The following is a 24,517-nucleotide window of genomic DNA, read 5'->3' on the forward strand; positions in this document are numbered from 1 at the left end:
TCCCTGAGCCTGGTTCTGCCGGAGGTTTCTTCCTGTTAAAAGAATTTTTTTTCTTTCCTACTGTCACCAAAGTGCTTGCTCATAGGGGCTCATATGATTGTTGGGTTTCTCTCTGTAAATATTTTTGTGCAGTCCGGATTACAAGAAATGCCTTAAGGTGACTGCTGTTGTGATATGGCCCTGTATAAATAAAATTGAATTGAAATTAACCACACTACAGTTCATTATACCACCTCCTCCAAAGCAGTTTTTGGTTGGCACCCAAGTTTGATTACTATGCTTACATCTGCTCAAGTGAACTGCAGCCAGGGTGGAAACAAACCAGACCAGAGTCTAAAGAAGTTCAACACCGCAGGTGTGAAAACAACCCTTTCAGATTCCTGTGGCCACTCACTGATGTACCTCTCCCCTGACTTCAATTCAATTCAATTCAATTCAATTTTATTTATATAGCGCCAAATCACAACAAAAGTCGCCTCAAGGCGCTTCATAAAGCGCTTCCTGTGTACATCCTGATAATTTGATAAAAAATGTCAAATTTACATTAATCACTCTATCAGACCTGCTGGCACTGATTTTTAGTCCATTTCTTGTGTAATTTCTCACACCTCACCCCTTTCACTCTGTTTCCTTTCCTTAATAATGGCTTCTTGACAGCCAACCTTCCACTAAGACCATTTCTGTTGATGCTTCAATGAACAGTAGATGGATCAGCTGAAGGGCCATCTCTCAGGTCCTGCTTTTTTTTTTTATTTGGGGGCATTTTTAGTCTTTAATTTTGTATTAGATGTCTAAAGACAGACAGGAAAGGGGGGGGGGGGGGTGGGGGGAGCAGGGGAAGAGGGCCACAGCTTGGACTCCATAGATCTAGACCTGTGGCATACAGTGAGTTAAACTGGCTCAAATCAGATTATTTTTTGAGTTAATACATATCATGACTGCAGTTAATAGGGTGTTGAAAACTTTATTCTACTATGTAGCTTAATTTATAATTTTAACTTACTATATTTTTTTCAAGATTGTATATTGCTCTTTAGAGAACCAAGTTGTCCATTTTGTGAATGGAGGTTTTCAAAGTGTGTACAAAATTACCTTTACACTGTTTATTTAACAATGCTATTCCATAGTGTATTTTAATGTTTGTGTGTGAATGTAAAAGTCATATTTGAAATAAAGTTTGAGGATTTTATATCAATACTGAATACCCTAATGATTTAATATGTTTTACTGCTGAATTAAACATGAAGATTATAAAAAAGGTAGCTTATTTGAAACACTGCTGACTGGTGCAGCTAAACTCAGGAATGTTTAAATAAGCTACATACAATCAATATGTTGATTGCATGGTATTTTATACACTTCCTACAAATATAATATATTCACACATTCATATGATTAATTGTAGATACTACAGCATTATGCTTGACCTAGTTCCTCTACACTATTGTATATACTTTAATTAATAACTTATATCATAGTAAGTAATTAGTTCGATATATTGACTATACAGCATATATTTTCTAAATATATCTTTATAAAACTAGAGGTATAAATGTAAATAATATTATTGGAATTTAGTGTAAAGATTACAGCCACTGCCTGGCAACTTTGCTGCCATTATTCTACTGAAGCTCTTACGGCTTTTTATCGGATGTAAATTGCTGAATTAAATTTAGATGAGTGACATTAAGTCTAATGAAGTTAAAGAAAAAGTCTATGGATAACGAATTACTTTCAGCCACGGCACCTTTGGAATAAATTTGAACTTTGGACAGGTCATGTCAATCAGGTGACAGCTCAGACTTTTTTTCTTTTTCTTTTTTGGGATCAGGTAACCTAAAAGAAAGCCGGAAGTGGTATTTTGCTATGAAACCGGCGCGTTTTTCATACTTCAATCCATATTGTCAGGCTGCAAATGTTCCTTGTTTACTGCATTTGCATCGAGCCTGGATGCACCGTGAAATTACAATGGATCCAGTTCTTTAAACTGAAGCAAAACTGCAATGCAATGATAACCTTCAAGAGTTTGCTCAAGATGGAGAATAAACACAAGACCACGTAAAAGACCCAGGATCGATCTGCGCAACCGTCTTTTTCACAATTTATTACACAGAAAGCCAGAGGGAGAAGTACATAATACTGTATGAAACCAGTTTTGTTCTCATCTTAACATTCTAAAATGTGTCGAATGTTGTAATACCATTTTTCCCAGCTTAATATATTATATTATATTATAGTCCTGCAACCCTAAACCCCTGTATAAATGTATTATTTTCTATTAGGCAGGGTGATTTTATACGTTTAATCTACGTCTATTGTACTAAGTCATCAAATGAAATAACTGATATAGCATATACGATATTTTTACATTCGCAGGATTTCTAAAAGTAAATGCTAGAAGACCTGTGAAACCGTTCCACTGGCCTTTATGAGGGTAAAAACATGACATTTAGTTGTGTATTTATTTAATTCTGTTTTGCGCAAACTAATCGGTTGTAATTAACCTATAACTATCACCAAATGAAATCAAGACATTAAAACATGATTAAGTCGACGCAGATATAATTTGACACGTACAGTTTGTAACGTTTCTGGGGAACGCATAGTCGGCTCTATTTTCTTTTGATGTTACGTTTTTCAATATTTATATGCCCTGCTTCTTATAGCGCTTTCCTGCTCTACCTGAGCGCTCAAATCGTGTTCAATTAACCCATTCTGATGGATTGATACAGCGGAGAGCAACTTGGGGTTTGTTTCTAAGTTATGCAGACTGAAGCAGCCAGGAATCAAACCACAAATCTTCCGAGTAATAACTGACATGTTCTACCTTTTGGGTGCCAGCCACCCTTGTGGCAGGAACCACTCCTGTAGTTCAGGCGGTAGAACATCCCACGTACCTACCGTGTAAATTTCTTAAAATAAAATATATCAGTTTATGCTTGCTTTAGCCGTTAAATTTCATCTCTCACTTACTGTATGACATTTTATAACCTATACCACTGATTTCGATTCATGGATTGCAGAAATATGGGGAAAATGAGACTGGGAATGTTTTAGTAATTTCACAGTAGCCCAGAGAAATGGGGTTAGCCTAGTAAACTAATGAAATGTATCAATGAATACGACACAACATTTTCTTTTTCTAAAAATAAATGATGTATTAGCTTTATTTGTCTATAGACTGTATTTTGATTAAAAAGCGAAAATACATACATGACAAAATGCCCTGACGAAGACCAGAGGACGATTCAGGCTTGAAATAAAGTGTACTATCCTCATAGCGCTGTGTATTTGAAAGGGAAAATATTATTATTATTATTATTATTTTCAGAAACGGCTTTTCAGTCTCCCTGTGAATCTGTTGACTTCTATGTTATTGAGAATGGTTTTATTTTTATTCACGATTCATTTTGAGTGAATTGCAGTCTGCTGATTTAACTCGATACCGGTTATAGTGGTAACATTGGGCCTCATCCGTGCGTGGCATCATCGAAGCAATTTTGAACACAACCATGGTGACACACAAGCACACGCAGACAGAGAGAGTGAGTTTCAAGGTGTGCGGTGGTCTTGAACTTGAAGTTGAACTCATTACAATATGTCTGTCTTTCTGGCTGTAACCGCCCCCCCCCCCCCGCCTTTCGCGTTAAACTTGACCTTGACCTTCGGGGGCGGTCTGACATCTGACACCCCCACCAACAGCAGACCACACTGTGGGTTAGAGTCGTACTGTCTGGGTGGTTTATTTGTGAAGTCTTGTCTGCAATAGGCCATGCTGCAAAGTTTGAATATTTCTGAACAGAAGAGTTCAGCTATTCAAAGCAATAGCGTCGATTTGAGCAGGTGATTCATCTGCATTTACGTCATCACTGAGCTGTTTATTTCCTATCATTTATAAAGGACTATGTGTACTGAAGCATTTTTAAGCTTTCTACTTTGTTGGGCAAAATACAAAATATTATTTTAATTTAAAAATACACCCTCAACCTCGCAATCTACTGATTCCTCGTCAGAATAAATTGGAAATAAGTAAAATAAACGCCAAACTAATATTTTTCCTCATTTTGATAAAAAAAAAATTTTTTTTAAATTATTTAGGAATAGAAATTTAAAAATATCCTATCAATAATGTTTACGGACTATATTGGTGATATTTCAAAATAACAATTATAGATATTATGCTAATCATGGACTTAATGTTAACTGTGTAAATTTATCATACTGGCGCCCCATTCGCTTGTATTTTCAGACTTTTTCATTTGCTTTAAAACAACACAAGGAAAATAAATGTTGCATATGAATATAACTGATGGCAATATTTAAAAAAATTATGTATTTATTTATTTATTTATTCATTGGCAGCTTCAATATTTAAGATTGTATTTGTCACATACACAGAAATATTGCACAGTGAAATGTTTATATAACAGTCAATAACAATTAAAGATATTACAACAAAAATATAGAATTAAAACGAATTTTTTCTTCCTTGTTTTGATATTGTGATAGTATAGTCATATTGTGACGGCAAGTGAGGATAGGACAGGAGGTTTAGCCGGTCGTCTACTGGTTTCCCCAACCTGCATGTAGAAGTGTCTGTGAGCAAGTTGCAGCCATCCGAGTGTATGAACATTAGTTTAAAGTGTTCATGCATAGAAAAAAGCACTTGTGTGAATGCTTGATTGAGACCTTTAGTAAGAAAAACGCTTCAAGTGCTCACTTTTAGTATACAAGCGCTATATAAATATTAAATATAATAGTGTTTATTCGAGTTCACCAGATAGTGAGCTGGAATAAACACCGTGATGGTTACATGTGTAAGGATATATTTTAGATGCAAGTTTTACATTCAGCTTGTGTTGCTAATTTTGAATTCTAATACATTTCAGAACATTTAAATTATTGCACAGATTATTATGTTTTATTTATTTAAAGTCGATTGTAACGGCTTATTTCTTTATACTGTACGGATCCAGCCACTGTTCTATGACCACATTCTCAAACAAAGACTTGATCTGGACACGTATTTCCTCTTTATGTAGCTTGGTGAGAAGTAAACTTCCGCATTCTTTACATTGTACAGGCTGTTGGCTTCACACGTGATCCTAAAGTCTGTCACTGTAATGTTACTGAAAACAAGATCTGATATTAATGTGTTCGGATTAATTCTGCGGCACACGTAAAAGTGAACTTCCCCACCCTATATGCGCCTAATGGCGGACTCCCTGGTGAAAATGACGAAAATCCAGTGAACTCAAATGAGTGGCCCTACGCTTTTAGGCTGGAAGCTTCGGGTTAAGAGCTCATGGTAATATGTAAGGAGTTTATTTTACCCACCATATTTCTCTTTAGATCTGTTTTCTGTAGATAATAAACTTGAACAAAATTATTCTAGTATGAATAAAAAACTGAAAAAATGCTTAATCTTTAAGTTTCCTTTTAAATTATTTGCAGAAGAAGTAGTCCTATAGGTTCATTGCAGGCCAGAGATAAAACATGTATTGAAGCAAAATAATGGTTCCTGTCTGCAGTATTTCATTGACCAACCATTTCTTTTCCATGTTTTCATGTTCATTAATAATCTTTAGGAAATTCACTAATTTCTCACTTACGGCTTATTTGGCCTTCATGTATACGGCACATGGAGTGATTCAAAATAAAATAATTACAGTAATTTCAATTACAGTATAGAGGAGCATCAGAAGTATTAATTTCAAACCAAGCGCAGACTAAGTTCCCGTCTCCTATAAAAAATGAGAACAATAACTTCCTCGTAGTGAAATTGTTTCTTAATATAACGGCCCTTGAGTGCCGCGGAAACCTTTCTGAGACACTTTCAACCAAAGCCGTTTTTCTCAAGTTTTAAGAACTCCAAAACCCTTCCATAAATCCCCTTAACGTTTACTCTAGTCATAACGATTGAGGGCGAGTTAAACTAAAACCTGGTTTTTCACTAGGTGGGGAAATGTTCCAGTGGGTGCACTTATTTTAATAGCCAAACTTTGTTTTTGAAGGCTTGAAAACATTCACGGTAATGATAAATCAATAATACGTTTTTCATGCATTTGAAAAGCACCGATTTTAAATGTGTCCACATCTGTATAAAACTGAGCATCTGGAGTTCCATATTAAAGGAAGAATAAATATTGAATAAATAAATAACATTTACACAACAAAATTTCAGTTTCTCTGAAAGTGTATACGTTTCAAATCAGTTATGTACCTTTACATTTTTGTTTCTTGTGGTTCAGGTGTGCGTGCTGCCAGTGTAGAATGGAGAGTATAGTTATTGAAAAAGTGATTATCTAAACGGTCAGTTCAGATATTGGCGAGTCCATTTCAGATATTGGCGAGTCCATTTGCACCACACACTTTTACGCACAACACAAAAGAAGTTGATCGAGTGATTCATTTTCATTGTCTTTCTTTCTTTCTGTTTTTAGGCAGACTAAGGTAATGTCACTCTTAGTATCGACCAGAGAACATCATATCACAGACTTGAGTCTGACGCAAACGCAGCTGCAGAGACAAACTAAAGTAAACCAAACTACAGTAAGCTAAAGCGAATCTGCTCATTCCCTTCTCATATCACAGCTGGAAACTCATAAAATGCTTTTTCCCCACCTCTCACTGACAGTCCTCAACTAGTCTCTTCTACTCTTCTTTTTGCGCTTGTTCCATCACGTGATCACCCTGTCTCATCCAATAGTTATGCTCCCCTTACTTCTCTTGGTCCAGGGGGCTTGTTGCGTCAAGGCTGCGGCTGGGATGTAAGTGGAGATCCGGGAGTCTTTGGGAGTTAGTGGGAGTCTTTGCTACCGAATGACACGCCGTCACTCCAACAAAGCAGCATACCGTGCTATGATAGTGCTGTACAAGTACATTTCTTGAGCTTCGTTTGTGTGTGTGTGTGTGTTTGTATTTGTGTGTGTGTGTGTGTGTGTGTGTGTGTGTGTGTGTGTGTGTATGTATGTGTAGTGAGCGCCAGTGATCAGCCTCATTCAGCAAATGTAGCAGCTTAGCGCCAGGAACGGACGGAGTCTGAGGCACACGAAGGCCAAAACGGGGAAGGGTGGGCATATGACAGCCTCTTTAGTACTCAACCCTCGCTGGCCAGTGGAAACGGTAATGTTTGTGTATGACAACAACGTGGACGAGTTGAACAAGAACATGGAGGGGCTCATAGGCAGCGGCAACTTTGCCGCTGCCACTGCAGCAAGCCAGTGCCGCAACATCATGGCACATTCGGCGGCCGCCGCTGCTCTGGGAGGCCACCCGTCCAGCTTGGTGCACTCTTCAGGTGGGTATTCCACAGTGGATGTGTCCGCTTCAGGCTCCGGTGAGACCGCTGCCTCTTCGGGGAAGCAATGTGCGGCTGTGCCGCACCAGAGCTCGTCGGCCGCAACCGCATTACCCTACAGCTACTTTGGTAACGGCTACTACCCATGCAGGATGGGTCGGGCTCCTCTTAAGTCCTGTACACAAGCGGCCGGAGCCGCTCTCAGCTCACAGTACATGGACACAACAGTGAGCTCAGACGAATATCCGAACCACCGGGCCAAGGAGTTCGCCTTTTACCATGGCTATGCCAGCCCATACCAGTCGATGGCCAGCTACCTGGATGTGTCGGTGGTCCAAACGCTCGGCACCGGGGAACCGCGCCATGACACCCTGCTGCCCATGGACAGCTACCAGCCCTGGGCTCTGACCAACGCCTGGGGAGGACAGATGTACTGCTCCAAAGATCAGGGACAGGCCGGCCACCTCTGGAAGTCCGCTCTGGCTGGTGAGTACTGCTGCTTTCAGGGTTCATAATAACGATTTCTAAAACAGTTAAACAGAACTCTAACAGATTTTTTGTAACTATGACGCAACTGACCATATTTATTTAATAAAAATTACATTTAATAACAATTAAGAAATTAAAGGATTGACATTTGTTAAAACAAAAAAAAAAAAAACATCTCGGATGATTAACTTGCTCCAATAGTTAATTATCGTCTTCATAAATTTGGACTAAAATTGGGCGGTTAATGCATCGAGTTTCTTTGCAAAAGCAAAGCAATAATGTGCTTGAGGTTTGTGATGGATGAGGTTAATCACTTCCCTTGAATCCCCATCTAGTTTAGGGCGTCACGTACAAGTGAAAATTAACGTCATGTTGATTGGATCCTTGATATTGTGAAGATACCAACATGTTGCAGACTCTAACTTAGAAATGAGCCTTGCATTGCCATCTCTTGGTGCAGAGTGAAAAACATTTTGGTGTTTCGTTCAATATTGTTTATTAACCAAGTGAGATAATCATTTTATTGCTGGGGCCTTCCAGTTAATTTAATGGTTATCATAATGGTTATTATGATGAGAGACATGATACTCTGCTGCCACTGCTAAAATAAATGAATGAATAAATAAATTAAATAAACAGGAAAATTAACTTTCATTATTAACATTGTAATTAATTCAATAATAATGATGGAAATAATTAATCCTCTTGGCCCAATATTCACAGTGAACAGGACTGTAATGTGTGAGTTAAAAGGAAAAAAAACCTAACGCCCACTCCACTTCTCTCTTTATTTAACACACACATCGCACAAATGTAGAATTAAACTAAAAACACCGTAAACACAAAGTCAAGAGAAGACACAAAATGCTGTCCTTGTGACAGTCTGTGTGGAGTAGAATAGATACGTGCGCTGTGTTTAAAGACGCCATTTTTTGTAGGTCAATTTGAACTTAACCCAGACAGCAGATATTCGTTTCCCGTCTGCCTCGCAGGATTGTATCCAGTCCGATCCAAACATAAAGTTCCCGTTCACTTCCTTAAAGATGCTAAATTGTGCTCGACAAATATATTATCGGCACTTACACTATTACAACAATCGTGGAGTGTAGAGCGTGAAAATGTATCATGGTGTGTGCAGCCATCACCTTCAGACTGGCTTTTTCTCTTTGACAGATGTGGTGGCGCACCAGAACGACAGCTTGTCTTTCCGCCGAGGCAGGAAGAAGCGGATACCTTACACCAAGGTCCAGCTCAAAGAGCTAGAGAAAGAGTACGCAGCCAACAAGTTCATCACAAAGGAAAAGAGGAGAAAGATTTCGGCCGTGACCAACCTGTCAGAGCGACAGATTACCATCTGGTTCCAGAACAGGAGGGTGAAGGAGAAAAAATTCGTGGCCAAAGTGAAGAGCAGTACTCCATAGCATGCAGGTCACTGCTCTTTGGACAATTCGTAACAGTTGAGATAATTAACAGTGAATGGAAAAAAGTAAAGAAACTAGAAGTGGGACCTCTCACAGACTGCGGCTGTGTGTGAATATGTGTGATTCAACAAATTTAGGAGCACGGACAGATAAGAATACTTCACCAAAGCTGTCCGACAAACCTGCTGAGAGGCATTCTGTAATTACAGAACTTTCCTGACTGCTTTGATAATATATCTGTCTAGTGTGTGTCTTTCACTGTTAGTGTTGTCCGTGCCAAGTAGCCTATAGCATAACTACTATGCTCTCCATACTGTTTATATCGCATGTAAAACAGTAACCAAATCACAGTGTAACACTTAATAAATTTTGTCCCATCCCAATAAAGGTGTTATGTTTTTAAAATAATTTTCTATGCCTTGAGGAGGCAAACAAACATATTTAACATTGAAAACTGATATCCGAAATTAGACAAACAGCAGAGGAATCCATTTTGCGCTTGTTGATTAAAACTGTTCACGAGAGACCAAATTCACTTACCAAGTCTGCCTCTGGAGGAACGCTCCCTGTGGTGGAAGCCTGTCTCATGGAATGGCAAGCATTCTGGTTTTCCATGCCTGTGACAGAACCGCGTATGGGAGAAGAAAAAAAAAAAAAAGTGTAGTTATCATTATCATAGACATTGGAAATGTGTTTTAATATATCTACTTGTTAAAAAGTATTTATAAAAATATTATTTAAAAAATGCTAAAAAAAACTCTTGTTAATTTCTTCCCTTTTTGAACATTCTATCCATAACATTAACATTAAAGAGAACTAACGTGAACAGTATTTTAATTTTAAATAAAGTTAACTTAGCAATTCATATCAGTTCAATATTTCGTGAATAATCCGTATAATAATAATAATAATAATTCCAGAACAAAACAGAGTAGAGACTTCAAATCGTGTTATTTTCTTTGCGCTTTCTGCAAGTTCTTTTAGGCTGCACTGTGCGTGCGTTTGAGACAGAGAGAGAGAGATAGACAGACAGAGAGAATAAGGAGGGTGGGGGGGGGGGGGGCGACAAAAAGACCTTGACCTTGAGCGTGATGTGTAATAATAATAATAATAATAATAATAATAATAATAATAATAATTGATGTTCCGTGAAGATAATCCTAGAAGCTCCTGTAGAACAAAACAGAATTGTCTGTGCGTATGTATACAATTTTATTTAGCCTGCATTGTATGTAGCTCTCAAACACAAACATGAGGGTGGGTGACCTTGAAAATCATGTGACCAGACAGGCTTGTATCAAGTCTTCCATGAATATTTTATAATAGCGGGGTGTTTGAGGGACATCACTAACAATACACACAATATATACGGGCCACTGCCATGCACCACAGATTACAGCTACACATGAGCTCACCACAGTTTTTACTCGCTATGGTTTCAATGCGATGTCCAGCCCTTTAACATTAGTGTGCTTTCTGGCGACTGGGATCTGTTTTAATTTACATAGTCTGATTGTGTGGATGCAAGACAAAGTATGCGAGACAAAGTATGCGACTTTGGCAATCGATAAATGCCACTCCATTTCATAAATGTTCAGCACTGGTGAAGTCAAAAGATTTCTTATGTGAACTTCTTGCGCAACGCTGAAATCTGAGTCCTCAATCTGAAAACCATGAGCAACGTTTTTTGAATTTAACAAATCCTTTGACTGTGTTTTATGGGCGATAAACCGAGTTCTAAACATTTACTTTAATGCTCAAACATAACCGAAATTAATGAATAAACTATTATTATTATTATTATTATTATTAAGAACTGGGGCAGACCGGAACTTGTCTCGGATCTTATCAATTCTTTACCAGACACACAGATTGTGGTTAGTAGGCTTTATAGAAGCAGAATGTGTTGAGTAGCTTGATAACCACTTTCACTTAAAGGTAATTTGTTTGGAAACGCACACAATGTGGGCTATCCTCAAATAAATTTGAAAGTGTTTATAGGGAGAGGATGTAGCGACGGATTTAAGAGGGTGCTATAACTGAAGATCTTTGAAACATTTTTTGACGCAGTTTTGTGTGTCCAAAACAATGGTTTAATATTCACATAGGCTGTCCAGATTCTAACAAATAAAATGTGGGGCAAACACAGTGTTTATGTGGGACAACGTGGGACAGGTGAACAATGCTGAGAGTTACTCTGAAATTTTGATATCTAAACTAAAAATAAAAATACAATAAATTGTGGCTGATACAGGATTATCATTTAGCTTGTACAGGCCAAACATATCATATTTCCAACAATTTGGTTTGTCCATATGATCTCAATCAATAGTTGGTATATGCTCAGGCCAATATTGTTTAATTACGGTCAATTGCTTTTGTAAACTTTGCAAACTTTATCCAGTTATGACACACATATTGTTACAGTACTGGGTCTGTGACCCAATATTTATGTTTCAGATTCTGATTTTATATTCTTTGACTTTTGTTATTTCTGGTTTTGGTTATCTTTATTTCTTAAGTTCTTAGTGATGGTAGTATTTATCTGTGTTTAGTCCCTGTTCCCTTGTCACATGTCTGTGCTTTTCCTGTGTCCCACGTTTCATGTATAGTCAACTTTGTCTCTATGTTCCCTATGTCTCCCCAGTCACTGTGTTAAACGTGTGTCTTCGGTTGGTGTGTTTCTCTTTTTTATTTTGATAGTTCCTCTTCCTGTGTTCAATGTATTCAGTTTTGCTTTCTCCTCGTCTTGTTATGTCAGATTAGCACTAGCTGTATTTCCCTCCTGTTTCCCATTCCCTCATTACTCTCTTGTGTATTTAAGCCCCGTGTTCTCCTCTGTCCATTGTTGTTTCATGCTACTGCTATAGCTGCATGTTCCTCTATGAGCCTTGCAATGCTTAATTCTAGTTTCTCAGTTTACAAGTTTTATCCTTGTTTCTAGTGTCTAGCTTTTGGTTTAGTTTTCTTGTATTTAGTATTTGAGTTTTTGTACACCCAAAATAAAGCTGCCTCCCTTAGTTCACTCTTTCGGGTTGTGAGTCCTGCATTTGGGTCCCATCCTGCCTGCCACACAGCCAGACCTTGAGACATATACTATGTGATTTCACACAACATTTCCCCCCAAAGTGAAAATGAAAAATAACATTGGCAAAAAAGACGAAAAATTGATTTCTCAGAACATACTGCTGTTCCATTTTTGTTTGTGATAGTTTCCATCATATTAAACATTTGCTGCAGCAAGAGTACTGACAGGGACTAGAAAGAGAGAGCATATTTCTCCTGTATTGGCCTCCCTTCATTGGCTCCCTGTTAAATCCAGAATTTAATTCAAAATCCTGCTCCTCACATACAAGGTCTTGAATAATCAAGCCTCATCTTATCTTATCTGCTAGGAGTAGGGCATTAGACTGGCTAACCTTCTTCAGACTATAACAAAAAGTTTTCCTTTCATGTACATAGATGTGGGTAAAAAACAGACTAATAAGTGCTAGTTCTAAATGTCCTTTAGAACTAGTCACAGTGCCTCAAGATTTGGGACAGGGGCACTGGGAACAAAAACGCTGTGCCACATTCTGAGGGACATTTGGTCACCCTCGTGGCCCAAAATTCAAATGACTATCAAGGAGTGCCTTCTTGATCGCCATGGGGTCCAATCCAAGTGGTTTTGACCACCAGTGCAGGTTGTCTTTTTTTTCTGCAGTTATTCATGTAAAAAGGTCAAACAAACCTGAAATGCAGCAAAGAAAATCAATTTTATTGTAAGAGAAATTTTTAAAATTCAGGAATTGTTATTGAATTAAAACACTTTTCAGAATTTCTTGTCTTAAAACAGTTTTGGTCTATATCCAAATCTCTACCATAAATCCCCAGAAATAATTTACACAAAATCATATTGATGGCTTCTTTTTCATGGCCGTAATTTTTATTTTATTTTTTATTTTTTTGCTTCATTGGGCAATGTCTTTTAAATGAGAACATTTCAGTCCACCAGAAAATGGTTTTCATTGCACTGAGCATTTCATCTGCACATTTCATGGAAGTGACACTGTAGACTTTTTAAAGAAGGTCCAAGTCCACTCAATGAGTGCTGACTATAAATTCCATGGGGTGACAGCAGAAATATAATAGTTTAAGTAAAACTATAAAGGAAAATGCTTCTGTAAAACTTGACTGGTGTTAAATACATGCACTTTTTGTGTTCGTGTCAAATTGAAGTTAATTGCTTCAACAGACCTGCTTCTAAAAGTTCTTTGTTCTCTTTCATTCGATACTTCGCTTGAAGTCAGTTAATTGTATCAAACAAATAGAATATGTATACATATGCTTCAGATACAATCAAAGATGAAATGTGAGATTTCTGTGTGCAGGAAGATTTTTACAGTAATATATACAGGCTTAAATATGTGGCTTAGAATACAGTGTTAAAAATTGAAATACAATATTAAATACAACTTTATTTGCTTTGCCAGGGCGATTTGGCAGAACTGAAGTGAAACTCCAGGGTCAAGTGCACATTAAAGCATACAATGTATTAATTAGAATGAACTGGACAGCAACTGCTGATACTTTATAATTCAAAATGAGGCGCATGCATGTAAATGGTAAATGGCCTGTATTTGTATAGCGCTTTACTTAGTCCCTAAGGACCCCAAAGCGCTTTACATTACATTCAGTCATCCACACATTCACACACTGGTGATGGCAAGCTACATTGTAGCCACAGCTCCCCTGGGGTGCACTGACAGAGGCGAGGCTGCCGGACACTGACCCCACCGGGCCCTTTGATCACCACCAGTAGGCAACGGGTGAAGGGTCTTGCCCAAGGACACAACGACCAAGAACTAGCAACCTTCCGATTACAAGACGAACTGCCAACTCTTGAGCCACAATCGCCCCATGTGTGTTACCATTAAAAATTAACACTGAACTTCACAAATAGCAGTGTGTTCTGCTGGTCTGTTGACTTTCTTTACTGCTCCATCTCTTTCCTTCTTTAAAATCAACAAAATTGATGGAAGATCTGAAGCTCACAAAGTTACTTCTCCCCTTTATTTTGCATACCAGCGAGGAGGAGGAGATGAAAGAGCAAGCCTTTGAGCTTGACCATGCTATCACTTTATTCACACATAACTATAGAAAATCCCTTTAATCCACACATGCATTTTAAATGTCTTTCACTGAGCATGCCTTTTTTTCTTTAGTAAAAAAGGCATGTAGCATTTAATGTAGTACTATGCAAAAGTCTAGGGCAGGGGTCTCAAACTTAAATGAGCTGTGGGCCACTGCTGGTACTGCAATCTCATTGGAGGGCCACTTTAGTGTTCAACTAGTACAAAACAAGCAAACAAACAAGAAAACACCTGCAAATATTTCTGAAAATATTCCTTTTTTAAATTTTTTTTTTTTAACTAAGTTTAACTTAGTTTAACTTCAGTTGTGAATACAATTTTTTCCCTCACTCTTAACTAACTGAAGCCTTTCATTCCAAATAAATACATTGGTACTCTCTTTCTGACCAGACACGTGGCAGCACTTCTGCTATCATTTTGTTCGTATTTAACAAAATAAAAATGCAGACATAAGTGTATATATTAGTTTTCGACAGCCAGTGAAAATTGTTTTCTTTACAAATAACTGTCTCACTGAACTAACACAGCCAATCCGTCCAGATGTTTGTACTCTCTTCTCATATTGCCTTCATATTAAATCATTTTTTGCTTTTTAAATAACTTATTTTAACATTGCACTCAACAACAAACAAATCCTCCCAAGCAAAAAAAGTAACTTCAAGGGCAAAATTGCATTGTATTTCTTCACATCGATATGCAAGTACGGGTGACATGGGCCTCAAGTGGCTCCCGGGCCACGAGTTTGAGACCCCCGGTCTAGAGTCACCCCTTATTTCTTTATATTTTCCTTACTAGGAGCAAAACGTGTCATTTTTAAGACTGTACTTGAGCCATAGTTTTTTGAAGGTCTTACGATAATTGCTATATTTTCACTTACTTTTCAGGTCACTCCTTGCACCTGGCCATTGTCAGAGGAATTTTTATTTTTTGTTTGTTTGTTAAGCCACTTAACACTCATTTAATAATCACTGAAGAAATAAAAAGGTACCTAACTGAAGGATGGAACCAGTGTTGTTTAAACACATAACAGACAAGCACTAAAAATCTATACACTTGGTTACTAGCAACCTGCCACAAAAATAATCATCTCCACCCCCATTTCTTTAGCTGAATCTATAAAAATGATAATGATAACACAATTCAGCAGTCATTTTTTTCACCGTGGGTTATTTCAAGGAGTATAGCTGAATAGTTGGCATATCTTGGCATGGAAGGCAATGTAGCTCAGAAACCATTGCTGTCAAGAAGACATTTTAAGGAAGAGAAACAGCATTACAAACTGCGTTGGATTGAAAAACACACAATGGACACTCCTACCCAGAGTCCTGACCTCATAATTATTAAATCAGTGTGGGGTCATCATGAAAGAGAATGGAATAAAAGGCAATCAGTATCCAAAGAAGAGCTGGAATGCCGAGCTAGATATACAAGATATTAAAGATAAAGATATTACAGATATTACAAGAAAGCTTTGTTAGGAGTCATGTTGTCATATGTTTCCACAAATTACTGTACCTATTCCCCATGTTCCTAGTAAAATATAAAAAATGCAGGACTCAAGACTATAGTTTTATGTAACTCTTTAAGAACTGGACAATATCTGTTGAAAATGTCACAAAATTAAGAGCAAAAAACACCAAGGGTAAATAAATAAATAAAAAATATATAATCAATAAAACATAAAACATCTGAAATATAAGTAAAGTGATCTTCAATTTAAAAATGAATACAGTAACACACACATATGAAAGAATCAGAAAGAACATTCAAATTTACTTTATTTATTTTATTAATGATTAAGTGCATTTTATAGATTATTATTCAGTACTTTTATTCAGGAAGGGTTTCAATAAAGATATTATGCACTCAAAGGAGTGGATCATTTTCACTGTGGAATTTTCAGGGTTATCATGCATCACTGGCATTTATATGTTTATATATCAGTGCACAGCTAATATTTTGCAGAGGAATTTTAATATTTGTTAAATTAGTCAAAATTCAACATTGGATCCAACCAACCATTTTTTTAGAGACTAAATTGACTAGACTTAAAACAACAACAACAAAAAAAGAAATGGCATAAAAAAGAAAAGAAAGATGTTCAAAAGAAAGCTGCCTATACACATTTATCCACAGCTGGGATTGACAGTGGTGTGAAGTGAAATTAAATATTATACTTAAGGGGGGTCACAATGATTTCATTATCAGATGCATTATGTGTGCAAATAAATTTATACATGGAAGACAGCTTTAAAAAGATTGACTTGTACAACCACAAACATGTTTAAAGATTAATATAAGAGATCAGCGAGCTAGATAGTATCACACTATACCTGTGACCTCAGGAAACTTGCCTTTACTTTGTAGTTTGCCTGTGTACAGAGGTATGCAATGTCATGTTTTATTTAGCATAAATAAACAAAAAACAAAAAAAGAAAATCAGAATTAAATTCTATAATTGAATAATTTAAATCAAAGAACTTAACTTAAATTGATAATGCATTTATTCTAAAAAGTATGATAAAATACTTTAGCTGAGTTATGAGTAAGGCTGCATAAAGCCTGGAAAACAGTATTAAATTTTAAAATTAAACTATTATTTATCACCCCTAAGCTTTACAAATTACACAACTAAACCTAATCAATACTCAATAAAATTCAGTTATTCTAAAGTCAATAAATTATACTAAGTACAAATTATGATTTAGAGGCATAAAACAAAGTGTCAATTCACTACACACACACACCTTCTCCAGGGTATACTTTGTGCTTTACATCAGGAATGTAGGACTGTAGCTCTTTTTTTTCCGTCTCAAATTCATGTTTAACAGACTGCAGATGCACACACACACACACACACACACACACACACACACACACACACACACACACACACACACACACACACACACACACACACAATCTCTAGCCATCCTTCTCTGTGTGCATTGCAGACTGATTTTTTGTTCTCCAGGTTGAATGGTGAAGTTGAACTTGAGACAGACAGACAGCTTGTAAACTGTTGGCAGTCTGGCCCTTGTCTAGTACGGAATGGCCTGGGGGAGGTGGTGGCAGCAGTGGAGGGGGGGGGGGGGTGGACTGAATTCAGCAACTCTTTTTTTAAACCAAATGCTTTCATATAAAATTGGAGATGGTCTGCATCTTCGAAATAATTCAACTTCATGCAGACTAAATATAATTTTTCAATCTCTGATCTGTTTCAAGTTCAAGATCTGTTAAAAAAATACAGTTAAAAAAATACACACTGGACTAGGTAGCACAGATATTGGATGTAAAATGGTAAAATTGTTGAAGCTCTAAAATGGAGAATATATGAAATCAAACTAACTTTGAATTGAGATGTAAAGAAATAACACTACTACTACTGTGTGTGTGCGTGTGTGTGTGTGTGTGTGTGCATGCATGTAACTATGTGTGTATGCGTGTGTGTCTGAGTATGTGTGAATTTTAACAGCTCAGGAAGAAAAGGAAATGACTATAAACACACTATACAGCCGGACAGGCCTCCAACAAAGCCTTTGTGTGTGGGATGGTGAATGCCAGCCTGGTTTGAAAAACACGGAAAGAGACCCTTGAGTTTCCTGGAATTCAGAGGAGCAGGAATAAAAAAACAGCTTTATTTAACCTCCATTTATTTCATCAGCTGCATATTTCTAAAGTTGATAAACAGTAAACTCAGTGGAAATTATTGGCATATAATAAACAAGGCAATTACATTTATTTCTCTTGTACAATTATTACTTTTAGTATATTCTTAATAAGGTAACATTCAAAATATGAATCAATACAAAATCATTTAGTTTATTCATTAACACTGTCGCAATGACATTTTGGCATTCCTCTTCAGTAGACCACTCTATGTTTGATACCAGAATAATTATGTATAACATGCAAAGGTAAGGGAAGACATTACAAATAGGATATATATATATATAAAAACGTATCCATTGTGTAAGAAAATTAAATATATATGTATATAGATCGACATAAAATAATATTAATTTTGTGTAGGGGAACTTTGTATTGGTTTCTAGAAATTCATTTTCAGTAGACATGTTAAATATTTTACTTATAATAAAAATCACAGTTCTGAGTGAAAGACAGCAATTAACATCATTTACAGAATATACTGGAAAACTGATGAACCAACAAATCTCTTTTTGTAAATATTGATATAAGAGATGTTTTAATTCTAATACTTTGACAAATGATACATATTTCAAAAACAATGTTATTTATCTTCTTAGATAGCTATTGCTTCAAGTATGCTCATTCTATATTCGTCATCCTCTAGATCACCAAGTTTGTAAACCTTCAACTCTTTGTTCAACCAGTGACGAAATCCTGCTGCCCACTTTCCACTGGCTCCCCAGAAAACCAAAAACTCTTTCAGCTCACACCTGAAATCACCTCTGATATCCAATAGATCTACTTCATTGGGTCTTGGAACTTATTCTGTCAGTTTTGTGTGTGTACTCTAAAGATTATTTTTTAAGTCGCAGTCATGCTTTGTATCTTGGAACTTTGTAATGCACTGCACTGCATGATAAACCCTGACAAAACATTATGCAGCTGAAAACAATGTAAACATCAGTGACTGATGATTATAAAAATGCTCAGAGTCAATAAAAATGGCACAGAGGTAATGCAAAATAGTCATATTATAGGCCAAGAAATACATTCAAGATGAGATTGATAATCGTTATTAACAGATCAACAGCTTGCGAAATTATTTTCTACAGTGAACTGATGCCTACACAAATTCTGTTCCCACCCATATAATTGAGGGCTCTACAAGTGGCAAGAGACAATGCAACCTGATACTGTGACATGGCATTTACACTGCAGGTCACTTTTTAAAATAACATCAACATGTAAGTAAATAAAAGTTTATTTATACAGCAGATTTCGCAGACAAATGCCACAAAAAACCCCAGAAAATAATACAATCATAAATGCATCATCAAAGCATTAAAGCCCTTTAAGTCATTTAAGTCTTCACAGAGTTCAGTGCATTCCACAGTCTGGGTGCAATAGTTTTGAAGCAGGTGTGAGAGGCCACTAAAAGGTTTTGATTCTATAACATCAGGCTACGAGAAGAGGTATATATATATATATAGTTATATGTGAATCATATCAACAATACTTCTCCATATAATGCTCTAAAACAGGGGTGTCAAACTCAAATACACAGTGGGCCAAAATTCAAAACTGGAACAAGGTCGTGGGCTAACATTAATATTTATTGAAAAAAAAAATCTTCCTCCAGATTTAAGAATGAATCTCTTCTTATGGACTGAAACAAGTTTTGCTGAAAAACTGAATATGGGACAAGTAAAGCTTAATACTAAACAATATATATATTAGCTGTATAATACCAGTAGGCCAGCTCTAATAATAATTTGGTATGGCGCCCGCGGGCCAGAGTTTGACACCTATGCTCTAAAAGTTACAAATAAAATTTAAAAAGTGCAGCAACTTTAAAACAGGGGTTATGAGTTCCTCTGTTTCAGAGAGCCAATAGTCTCGCTGCAGAGTTTTGGACAACCTGGAAACTATTCAGCGCTTTCTTGACACGTAAATAGACAATTACAATAGTCCAGTCTCGTAGAGACAAAAGCATGAATTATCATCTCAAGTTCACTTGCTGACACCATTGATTGAAGTTTTGAGCTGTTCCTCAAATGAAAGAAGCTAGTTCTTACTGTCTGTTTTAAGTTATATTTCTGGGAAAAAAGCTTTGTCAAAAATAACACCTAAATTTCTGAGTGACCAGGATCACCCAATTTCTGATTAACCTCCTAGGACCTGGTGCCCAAATATGTGAACATCACATTTTGGGTTGTCTAGACCAAAATACTCAATTTTGGTCTACAAGGGCCTGATATTCACTTACTAATACGTAATTATACTGCCACTGTTCTTTTTTTCATTTTAAACGAATGTCCTCATATGTGGTTCTCATTTATCTTCGAAATAAAAATCAGGTAAAAAAGAAAAATCTGGTAATTTTTTGTTTTTACATTCATCGGGTCCCAATATGTCCAAATATGAAAGAGAAATTAAAAATGTATGCCATGGAAGAGTTCGGTTCTTAGGAGGTTAATGTGGGACACTGCAATTTCCAACATTAAACAGCAATAATCAATTAATCAGCAATATAATCAAAGTTTCAGTTTTATCTGGGGTTAGCTGTAAATAGTTTTTATTTAATCATTGATTAATGTTAGTTAAGCAATTAATTAAAGCAGACAGTTTGTGAACCTCTGAAGGTGTAAAAGAGCAGTATTGTTGAATATCATTAATATCTGGTCTAAAGGAAGAATATATATTAAAAAGAAAATAGGTCCCAGCACAGAGCCTTGAGGGACTCCACATTTAGACATAATCTGTTTTGCAGACACATTAAAACTCCCACCAGATTAGGATGTAGGATGAAAACCACTTTAAAACAGACCGGATATCTCAACCAGATTCTTCAGTCTTTTTTATTAGGATAGTATGATTAATTGTGTCAAAAGCTGAGGAAAGGTCTAATAAGACCAACACTGTGTATTCTCCAGAATCTCCTGACATCATAATAGAGATGGACTGATCCGATATTACGTATTGGTATCGGACTGATACTGACCGAAATTACTGGATCGGATATCGGAGAGAAATAAAAAATGTAATCCGATCCATTAAATATCACAAAAGCGCCTCACAAAACTAGCGACACAGTGTAAGCCAGCTCATGACCTTAGCACGTCGGAGCAGTGTGTGTCTCGTGATAGAGCGGCTGTGGCGTGTGAGACCTGTCGGCGGTCTGGTTGAGCATTTGGAGCCTCGCTACGTGCTTCCAAACTAGCATTTCATCTTGGAGAAAGCTATCCCAGAGAAGTAAAGCAAGTGTGTAAGTTCATCTCTGAATGTTCATAAAGCATTCCCACGTTAAGCTTAACAACCGATATATGGCGCGACTGCCTCTCTCCCCTTCCTCTCCTGCTGCTACTTCAATCATGAAACTGATCAGCGATCAGCTGATCGGCTTTTCATCACGACCCCCGTCTCTCTTGTTTGTTTATCGCCCACTTTGCGCCAGAAAGAGGAAACCAGCGGATAAACAACAGCAGCACGTTTAAACGTAATAAGCTGTTGTTAGAATTTATTTAATATTTTTTTTCTACACCAGGATTATTTTCTACATTGCTGACAGCTGATAACTATGCAGGGGCAGGTCTAGCAAGGTTTTGCCAGGGGGTCAGGTAGGGCATTAACAGGGAAAGGGGGGCGCAAAAACACACTTTTCTTTCTAATTGTCATGTCTGGCTTTTAATAAATAATTATCTGAATCTTACAACCAAAGTTTTCGTCTGATGTAAAATGTATAGAAATCCATTATTGTATATAGTAACTACTAAGTCAAATTTATAACCTAGAAAGCTACAGTACTCAAAGGCGGGAGACCTCGTTTGGCTCTTGGCGAAGGCGGTCGCACTTTTCTCCTCTCCTCCTCTCCCTTATCTTAGCAGGGGCTTAGCCTCTTATGTCCTTGTCTAGTCTAGTGTTTTTTGTATTACTGTTCCCTGGAACACTCTCTCACAGTCTGTTCTCTAAAACCTAAAAGAGAATTATGGATTTGATCAACTGGTCCCTGAATGCTATTGACACCCTTTTCTCAACGAGAAGTCTGGGCTCGGGTGAGCCTGAGTGTCCGGGTGGTACTTTCCCTGCCGGATACACGATGGACGGGTGGCAGAAATGGAGAATCATGTGCCTGGCAGGACTGTCGATCGAGGACACTGAAGATATCTACCTATTCGGAACCATGATAACAGGGTTCTTGTTGATCGGAGCTGGCTTGGCCCTGGCTTATCGAAGAATTAAGAAAGCAGAACCGGCTGTTCCCCCACAAGGCTGCCTGCTGGGATTGAAACAATGGGACGAGGCATGAGTTCTCAGAATGGGCTCATTGAGTGCAGCATGGATAAGATCTTGGAGAAGCTTACGGCTGCTGTGAATACTCAGAATAGGACATCTGAGCGAAAATTGGATTACATCTTGGAGAAGTTCACTCAGAATAACACCTCTGAGCAAAAGTTGGATCACATCTTGGAGCAGCTCACTGCGGTCGTGAGTTCTCAGAATCTGCTCTTTGAGCACAAGAATGACAAGACCACGGAGCGCAAGTTTGATAACATCATGGAGAAGCTCGCGGCTCACCAACGGGTGATTGAGAGACCAGTGTTGGACTGTTACGAACAGCTTTGAAATTCTCATGAGTTGTTCACACTAAAGAAAAACCACCATCATAACGTGGCTATCCCTTCGGCACCAGCTACGGGCTCAAGGCGGGAGCTGAACAAAATTACCCTGATAACGACTGTGTTACTGTGTAACAACGTTAACTAGTGATGACTTCATGAACTGCTTCACAAATAAAATTTTTATCATTAGAGAAAAAATTACCAATAATCATCCCACAGATGTAATATTATCTACAGCTACTCTTAGTTTCATTGATGTTAAGTTAGACTCTTTTTCTCAATTGATCTTTCTGAGTTAACTTCAATAATTACTTCCTCCAAACCATCAACGTGTCTTTTAGACCCCATTCCTACAAAACTGCTCAAAGAAGTCCTGCCATTGATTAATTCTTCGATCTTATATATGATCAACCTATCTCTAATAATCGGCTATGTACCACAGGCCTTCAAGGTGGCTGCAGTTAAACCTTTACTCAAAAAGTCATCTCTAGACCCAGCAGTCTTAGCTAATTATAGGCCAATCTCCAACCTTCCTTTCATATCAAAAATCCTTGAAAGAGTAGTTGTCAAACAGCTAACAGATCATCTGCAGAGGAATGGTTTATTTGAAGAGTTTCAGTCAGGTTTCAGAGTTCATCACAGCACAGAAACAGCTTTAGTGAAGGTTACAAATGATCTTCTTATGGCCTCTGACAGTGGACTCATCTCTGTGCTTGTCCTTCTTGACCTTAGTGCAGCATTCGATACTGTTGACCATAATATCCTATTAGAGCGATTAGAACATGCTGTAGGTATTACAGGTATTGCACTGCAGTGGTTTGTATCATATCTATCTAATAGACTCCAATTTGTGCATGTAAATGGAGAGTCCTCTTCACACACTGAGGTTAATTATGGAGTTCCACAGGGTTCAGTGCTAGGACCAATTCTGTTTACATTATACATGCTTCCCCTAGGCAGCATCATTAGAAGACATAGCATACATTTTCACTGCTATGCAGATGACACCCAGCTCTATCTGTCCATGAAGCCAGATAACACACACCAATTAGTTAAACTGCAGGAATGTCTTAAAGACATAAAGACTTGGATGGCCACTAACTTTCTGCTTCTTAACTCGGATAAAACTGAGGTCATTGTACTCGGCGCTGAAAAGCTTAGAAATATGGTATCTAACCAGATTCTTACTCTGGATGGCATTACCTTGGCCTCCAGTAACACTGTGAGGAACCTTGGAGTCATTTGTGACCAGGATATGTCCTTCAACGCACATATTAAACAAATATGTAAGACTGCGTTCTTCCATTTGCGCAACATCTCTAAAATTAGAAATATCCTGTCTCAGAGTGACGCTGAAAAACTAGTTCATGCATTTATTACTTCCAGGCTGGACTACTGCAATTCATTATTATCAGGATGTCCAAAAAAACTCACTGAAAAGCCTTCAGTTAATCCAAAATGCTGCAGCAAGAGTACTGACAGGGACTAGAAAGAGAGAGCATATTTCTCCTGTTTTGGCTTCCCTTCATTGGCTTCCTGTTAAATCCAGAATTGAATTCAAAATCCTGCTCCTCACATACAAGGTCTTAAATAATCAGGCCCCATCTTATCTTAATGACCTTGTAGTACCATATCACCCTATTAGAGCACTTCGCTCTCGCTCTGCAGGCCTACTTGTTGTTCCTAGAGTATTTAAAAGTAGAATGGGAGGGAGAGCCTTCAGTTTTCAGGCCCCTCTTCTGTGGAACCAGCTTCCAGTTTGGATTCGGGAGACAGACACTATCTCTACTTTTAAGATTAGGCTTAAAACTTTCCTTTTTGCTAAAGCATATAGTTAGGCTGGACCAGGTGACCCTGAATCCTCCCTTAGTTATGCTGCAATAGATGTAGGCTGCCGGGGGATTC

General features: G+C 37.5%; 1 protein-coding gene and 1 long non-coding RNA gene across 2 annotated transcripts in view; both read left to right on the forward strand.

Moving 5' to 3' along the window:
• The window catches only part of LOC146520668 (uncharacterized), a 489,613-nt gene that overhangs the window by 89,921 nt on the left and 375,175 nt on the right, over positions 1-24,517 (forward strand). The gene's annotated exons all lie outside the window — the stretch shown is intronic.
• Positions 6,239-10,232, forward strand: hoxb13a (homeobox B13a). The gene is made up of 2 exons (XM_085156368.1): positions 6,239-7,786; positions 8,963-10,232. Exons 1-2 carry the CDS (start codon positions 7,081-7,083, stop codon positions 9,208-9,210), a joined length of 954 nt encoding a protein of 317 aa, XP_085012494.1. The 5' UTR covers positions 6,239-7,080; the 3' UTR covers positions 9,211-10,232.

Source organism: Neolamprologus multifasciatus, chromosome 4 (assembly GCF_963576455.1).
Source record: "Neolamprologus multifasciatus chromosome 4, fNeoMul1.2, whole genome shotgun sequence".
NCBI classification, from domain to species: domain Eukaryota; kingdom Metazoa; phylum Chordata; class Actinopteri; order Cichliformes; family Cichlidae; genus Neolamprologus; species Neolamprologus multifasciatus.